Source organism: Ailuropoda melanoleuca, chromosome 11 (genome assembly GCF_002007445.2).
Source record: "Ailuropoda melanoleuca isolate Jingjing chromosome 11, ASM200744v2, whole genome shotgun sequence".
Lineage (NCBI taxonomy): Eukaryota > Metazoa > Chordata > Mammalia > Carnivora > Ursidae > Ailuropoda > Ailuropoda melanoleuca.
Genome location: NC_048228.1, coordinates 11,271,028 through 11,278,703, shown reverse-complemented (window position 1 = coordinate 11,278,703; position 7,676 = coordinate 11,271,028). Strand labels below are relative to the sequence as shown.

The 7,676-nt window shown below is 49.2% G+C and overlaps 1 protein-coding gene across 1 annotated transcript in view; it reads right to left on the bottom strand.

Moving 5' to 3' along the window:
• The window catches only part of PLEKHM2 (pleckstrin homology and RUN domain containing M2), a 37,240-nt gene extending 36,833 nt beyond the window's left edge, over window positions 1-407 (bottom strand). Inside the window, exon 1 of the mRNA XM_034672075.1 lies at window positions 369-407. Within this exon, the coding sequence (XP_034527966.1) occupies window positions 369-407 (39 nt within the window). The remainder of the gene's footprint in view (window positions 1-368) is intronic.
• Between the last annotated feature and the right edge of the window lie 7,269 nt (window positions 408-7,676).

Sequence of the window (7,676 nt, the reverse complement as noted above, 5' to 3'; positions counted from 1 at the left end):
GGCCCCCCCGGCGCCCGTCGACCCCCAGCCCCTGCGGCCGGGGACGCCGGGGACCCCCGGACACCCCCACAGCCCCGCGGCCGCCGAGCCCCGGCCCTTGTCGGCTCACAGCCCCTCGGGCGGGGGGCCGCGGAAACCCCATCAGCCCGCAGACCTCAGGGACCCCCAGATCCCCGCAGACCTTGGGCCCCTTCCCCTGCCCTTGCCAGCCCACAGACCCAGGCCTCCCGAGGCTCCTCAGCGACCCCGAGCCCCGCCACCCCCTCCGGCGGGGACCTCGGAGGCCCCCCCCCATCCCCGATCTCAGGGCTCTGGAGAATCCGCCGCTCCCGCCGGCCAGAGACATCCCCTTAGCACACAGAGCCCACCTGTACCTTCCCTTTCCTTGGCCCAGAGGCCCCTGCCATGCCCGGGATCCCGGGAGACCCCCTCAATGCACAGACACCGGCTCCCCTCACCGCAGAGACCCAGGGTCCCTGGCTTTTGGCAGCCTAGAGACCCGGGCACCCCCACCCGGACCGACCCAGACACCACAGCCCTCTGGCGCTCACTGGTTGCCCCGGCCCTCACCAGCCCAGAGAAGCCAGCCCCTCTCGGTTCCTTCCCTCCCGGCCCTGTGTTAAACTTTCAGGCCATTTCAGGTCTCTGGTGCTCCTCCCCACCTCCAAAACACACCCCCTGCACTTCCCCTTCGGTCCCAACACCCACTCTGATTCTTAACCCATATCCAATTCTCCAGTGGGTCTACCTGCCCTGGGGACCCCAACTCCCTCAGCCCTGAAACCCACCATAACAATTCCCCTTATCCGCACACACACCCCTCTCCAAATTCCCCTAAAGCCACCTACCTGCTCGCTTAGCTCATTTGGTCCCCAAATAAATATATCCTGATATATCCATTAGTCCCTCTGTTTTATTCTTAAAAAGAAAAAAAGTCCATATACATTTTTTTTCACTTTATGAAATTGAGATATATAACACTAGTTTCAGGGCACGACATTATGATTCGTTATTTGTATATATTGCAAAATGATCGGTACCCTTTTTATTCTTAAGACACCCAATTCTCAACTTCAGCTCCCTATTTTCCCTCTTCTCTGTTCGGGCTACTCCTCCCCCAGCCTCCCAGACCTGGTCACCTCAGCACCCTTAAGAAACACCGATTCTACAGCTTATCCTAGATGGACCTCACCCCATACACAACCAAAAGATCCCTCTCCATCCCTCAGTTTCCCCAGGGGAGACCCAAGATGGTGGTAGTTATTTGTTTGCTTAAGATTTTATTTCCAAGTAATCTCTACACCCAATGTGGGGTTCGAACTTACAACCCCAAGATCAAGAGTTGTACACTCCAGTGACTGAGTCAGCCAGGAGCCCATTGTTTTGTTTTTATGTGACTGGATAGGGGGACAAAATGATGCGTCAAGAAAAGGAAAGAGAACAACCTGAGAAACTGCATTCTATGGCCACTTCAGGATCTGGGTCAAGAGTTTTCGATACTGATGATGATGGCGGTGGTAAGTGTTGTGTGCTGACTATGTGCCACGCGCTGAGCTAAGTGCTTTACGTACATTCATCTCATGTATTCGCACACAACAATTCCTGTACAAATGAGGGAAGCCATTTGCATCCCGAGTCAAAGATCCCTTTACATTTCTTCGCACTATTCTAGCAGGTGACCCTGTAGGGACTTGGGCTAACCTTTGAGGAAAAGAAACAGAGTCTCTAAACTGAGGGCATTTCTTATTAGTACTGAGTTCAGGACAGTTCAGGAGTCGGGCTAGGACAGAATGACAGGTGGGGAAGAGGCTGTGGTCACTGGGCAGGTAGAGAAAAGGCTGAGAACAGAGGACTCGTTACTTTGAATGAGGAAAGAAACAGTCACGCGTCCAAAGGTGTTTGGGATCAGTCTAATAGCCCTGCTGCGCTCCCTTCCCACTACACCCAGGCCGGGCTGCCTACAGGCCCTGACCTGTCAGATGCAATTCTGGCTCTTGCGAGTCCATTCACCCAGAGTGGAACCGGCTAGCTTTGTGATTCTTCCTTGCTGTTAAACAGTAAGGCGTCTTCTGGGCAGCATCTTCTCCTGGACACCGCCTTCCCATAAATGGCTGCTCATGGCTTGGGCACATGACAGCTTCAACGGGCGTTTGGATTGCTTGGCTACTTATCTGTGATGGAAGGTGGTGGCATTTCTGCCCTGCTGTTTTCACCTTCACACATTGGGGGATGGGCACATCCAACTTTTTCCAACATTAGAGGAACATAGAGTCTTACTGCCTACCAAATTCCTAAGGTGAGCGCCTGGGTGGCTGAGTCCGTTAAGCATCTGCCTTCGGCTCAGGTCGTGATCCCAGGGTCCTGGGATAGAGTCCCATATTGGGCTCCCTGCTCAATGAGGAGTCTGCTTCTCCCTTTCCCTCTGCCCCCGCTCCCCGCTCACGTTCTCTCTCTTTATCTGATGCTCTCAAATAAATAAATAAATAAATCTATCTCTAAAAAAAAAAATTCCTGAGGTTTGCATGGGTAAGTGGGTGGGAGAAGAGAGGCATATTTTAGTCTCACAAGACTTCTTGCAGGGAACAGGAGGGGGCCAAGTGTGTGTTCACGTGCAGATAATTGCCCCATGCCCAGAGCTCAACTATGGAATTCATCCTTGCCTGTCAAAGACAAGGCAACTCAGGGGCACCTGGCGGGCTCAGTTGGTAGAGCACGGGACCCTTGATCCTGAGGCTGTGAGTTTGAGCCTCAGGTTGGGTATAGAGGTTACTTAAGAAAAAAAAAAAAGGCAACCCAGAAAAGAACAAAACTAAAAAGGCCCAGGACGCCTATCAATCCTGTTATAGGAGTCACGGAAGCTCATCCATTTATTGCACAAGACTTCCGATCATGTGGCAAGTGCATGAGACTCTGAGGCATCAGCAGGCAAAAGCCTCACTTGACTCATGCTAAGGCCTCGGGCAAATCACTGGCTTAGTTTCCAAATCAATGACACAGGAAAAATGACTTTTCTTCCTCTTCTTTTAAATATTGTCCCGACCTGTCTTCCACTGCTCAACTCCATCAGGTGAGGGATGAAGTAGGGTAAGAAGGCACATCATAGAGTCCACAGACCTGGCCACCCACCAGGTCTTCTTTACTCTTCTTTCCAAAGATGTGTCCTGCCTCGAGATGGAAGAGATGGGAAAAAAAAAATCTGGCAGCTTTATCCTGCCACATCCTTCAAAGGTCATTGGACGGGATTATTTTTTAAAAAGGGGGGAACATGGGGCGCTTGGGTGGCTCAGTCATTAAGCGTCTGCCTTTGGCCCAGGGCGTGATCCCAGAGTCCTGGGATCGAGCCCCACATCAGGCTCCTCTGCTGGGAGCCTGCTTCTTCCTCTCCCAATCCCCCTGCTTGTGTTCCCTCTCTTGCTGGCTGTCTCTATCTCTGTCAAATAAATAAATAAAATCTTAAAAAAAATAAAAATAAAAAGGTGGGAACAGGGGAATGGGTTAAATGGGTGATGGGTTAAGGAGGGCACTTGTGAGGGGCACTGGGTGTTGTCCGTCAGTGTTGGATCACTATACTGTACACCTGAAACTAACGTTACACTGTCTGTTAACGAACTGGAATTTAAATTACAACTGGTGGCGGGGGGTAAATCGTTTAAGAGACTAGTTCCTCCCTTGCCCCTTAACTCAAGGCAAATGCATTTGTGTTTCTGGAGGAGGGAGGAAATATTTCCTTGATCGTCAGGCTTGTGAAGCTGAACCCCATCTGAGACGGGGAGATAGTGGGGGCTGGTTGTACATCACAGCAGTGTTCTGGTTCCTAGAGTTTAACTCCAGCACCCACAAGTGCAGACAATCCACAGCTCTAGGACTAGGTAAATCAAAACAAGGCAGCTTTGCTACTGGGTATTTACCCCAAAGATACAAATGTAGTGATCCGAAGGGGCACCTGTGCCCCGGTGTTCATAGCAGCAGTGTCCACAATAGCCGAACTATGGAAAGAGCCCAGATGTCCATCGACAGATGAATAGATAAAGAAGATGTGGTATATATATATATATATCTTGAAAAAAAAATGAAATCTTGCCATTTGCAATGACATAGATGGAACTAGAGGGTACTAGGCTAAGTGAAAAAAGTCAATCAGAGAAAGCCAATTATCATAGGATCTCACTCATATGTGGAATTTAGGAAACAAAACAGAGGATCATAGGGGAAGGGGGGGAAATAAAGTAAGATGAAATCAGAGAGGGAAACAAACCATAAGAGACTCTTAATCATAGGGAACAAACTGAGGGTTGCTGGAGGGGAAGTGGGTGGGGAGATGGGGTAACTGGGGGATGGGCATTAAGGAGCGCACGTGATGTAATGAGCAGTGGGTGTTATATAACACTGATGAATCACTGCCCTCTACCTCTGAAACCAATAATACATTGTATGTTAATTAATTGAATTTAAATTAAAAAAAACAAGGCAGCTTTAGTTGAGGTGATTTTATTTTATTATTATTTTTAAAAGATTTTTAACTAATCTCCATACCCTACGTGGGACTCGAACTCACAACTCCAAGATCAAGGGTCACAAGCTTCACTGTCTGAGCCAGCCAAGTGTGCCTAGCTGATTTTATTTTAAAATGTTGACCATTCAGGGGTCCCTGGCTGGCTCAGTAGGAAGAACACAGGACTCTTGTTTCGGAGTTGTGAGTTCTAGCCCCACATCGGGTGTAGAGATGACTTAAAAAAAAAAATAATGAACTATTTTTAAAAAATGTTGAATATCCAGTTCCTTCCTCATGACTGTCCAGTCAGCAAGATGGGTTGGTGAAAATTGGGGAAGTCCTTCAACCTCTTAGTTTAAAAGCCTCCAGCATCTTCACATTGCATGACATCCAGACTCTTCCCTATACGCCAAGGCCATAGCCGATCGGATCCAGACTCTCTCCCTGACTCATCTCCTCATCCTGGCGTGTGCCAGCCCCTGCCAATCTTCCATTTCTCAAACATGCTGGTGTGTTCACATCCGAGGGCCTTGGCTGGGACGCTCTTCCCTGGTGTGGCAGAGGTGCCCAGCGGGTCACCCACATCTGCCCCCCCCCCCAGTGACAGCATGGTAGCCGGGCACCATTCTAGATGGCATCTCCCAGCCTCCTTTGTGGTAGGGATGGCTATATTATCAAGTGCTCTCTAAAGGAACATGAATAGAAATAAAGAGATTCACTTCAGCCTGGGCTTCTAAGCGGGTGGCTTCTCCATGCTGTGTCTTCTTCCACCAGGTAGGATGACGCGAAGGGGATGTCTGACTGACAAGATGTGAGTAGCGTGTCTCCTTACATCACTGCAGGGAGCAGAGCTTCCCACGGACCAGGAACGCTTGTCTTGGATGGTAATATAATCAAGATTAAAAAAAAAAACTTCTTTTGTGGGGCGCCTGGGTGGCACAGCGGTTGAGCGTCTGCCTTCGGCTCAGGGCGTGATTCCGGCGTTGTGGGATCGAGCCCCACATCAGGCTCCTCTGCTATGAGCCTGCTTCTTCCTCTCCCACTCCCCATGCTTGTGTTCCCTCTCTTGCTGGCTGTCTCTATCTCTGTCAAATAAATAAATAAAATCTTTAAAATAAATAAATAAATAAATAAATAAATCTTTTAAAAAAAACTTCTTTTGTAACAAATTATTGAAATTTTTGACCTCTTTGTTCCTTCAGTCCAGCCTAATATAATATATCCCAAGTCCTCACCTGGGAGGACCCTTCTCGCCAGGTCTCAATTTAAATGTTAGCTTCGCAGAACTATCTCCTTGATTGTTCAACATTAAGCACCCTCTAGTCCTTTCCAGCATGCAAAACTACTAAATCTTTTTTAAAGCTTTTATTTAGTTGTCTGAGAGAGAGCGAGAGAATGGGCAGGGGGAGGGGCAGAAGGAGAGGGAGAAGCAGGCTCTCCACTGAGCAGGGATCCTGACTTGGGACTCGATCCCAGGACGCTGGGATCGTGACTTGAGCTGAAGGCAGACGCTAAACTGACTGAGCCACCCAGGGTCCCCAAAGCTACTAAATTTTTGTTGTGGAATTTATTACTACCTGTCATGTTGTTTGTTGTCACTCTTCAAAGAGACTGCTCTAGTGCTCGCTTCCAAAAGGACACACCTTTTCTCCGTTCATGCAGTGCTTTGTTCACAGCACCAGCTCAGTGTCTGGGACATGACATTCAATGTTTGTTGAATCAATAGTTTCTGATTACTTTTTAATCCAGTAGGGAAGCTGAAAATCTTTGTAGCTGGCCGTAGAAGTAAAAGGACCGAAGAGAACTAGGACCCAATAGAAAGCTGCCTCTCTTTTTAAAAATTTTAACCTTTTTTTTTTTTTTTTTTTTACAGGGAGAGAGCACAAGCAGAGGGCGGCAGGCAGAGAGAGAGGGAGAAGCAGGCTTCCCTCTGAGCAGGGAACCAGATGTGGGACTCGATCCCAGGACCCTGGGATCATGACTTGAGCCGAAGGCAGACGCTTCACTGAGTCACCCAGGTGCCCCGAAAGCTGCCTGTCTTTACACCTGATTTGGGCCTTTCCATTGCAGCAGGTAAAGGATGAGGACATACAGTCAAAGCCCACGTGACCAAAAGCTGGCGGTACTGTTTACCAGCATCCCAAATTCGTCGTATATGTGGGTCTAATAAAAAGCACTACTTTGCATGGAAGCCTGCAAACTTACTAACCCCAGAATGTCATCTGTCTTTTAAAATTGACGTTTAACTTAGGACCCCTGGGTGGCTCAGTTGGTGAAGCATCTGCCTTTGGCTCGGTCATGATCCTAGGGTCCTGGGTCCGAGTCCCGCTTCGGGCTTCCTGCTCAGCAGGGAGCATGCTTCTCCCTCTCCCTCTGCCCTTCCCCATGCTTGTGCTCTCTCTCTCTCTCTGTGTCAGATAAATTAATAAAATCTTTAAAAAAAATTTACATTGAACTCAAACTCAGCAGTCATCCTGGGCTGGACTCCCTAAGTCTGCAAACTGACCTCAGTGACCTCCCTGGGCCTCAGGCACCGTTCTGCTATGTCACTCCACTTACAGGACAACCCCTTGCGACCTTGGAGATGAGACACGGAAGCAGCATAATCGTGTTGATGGATTTACTAACTCACAGCAGTGACTGCTGTGCACCAGGCACAGTTCTAGGCACTGGGGTGTAGCAGTGAGAAGGACAGACGTAAATCCCTACCCTCCTGGGGCTTACATTCTAACGGGAGAGAAAGACAGTCACCAGGAGGGAAATGCCGGTACATTGGGTAGTGCTTAGTGCTATGGAGAAAAATGAGGGGAAATGACGGCGAAGGGGGTGGGTGGCTTGAAGTTTAGATAGAGTAGCCAGCCAGGGGAGGCCTTTATGGAGGTGATATTTACGTAAAGACCCAAAGGACGTGAGCAAAAAAGCCATGAAGGTGTCTGAGGACAGGGCCTTCCAGAGGAAGGAAGTGACCATCACAGAGGCCCTGAAGTGGGAAAGACTGTGGTGAGCTCATGGAATATGGAGGGCAGGGTGGTTTAGGGATGAGGGAAAGGAAAGGAGCGGGAGGGAAGGCAGGGAGGTGGATAGGGGCCTTGGAGGCATTATGAGGATTTCTGCTTTTACCCCGAGTGGGATGGGGACACGTTGAAGGGTTTTAAGGAGGGCTGTGGTCTGGCTTTAACAGAAT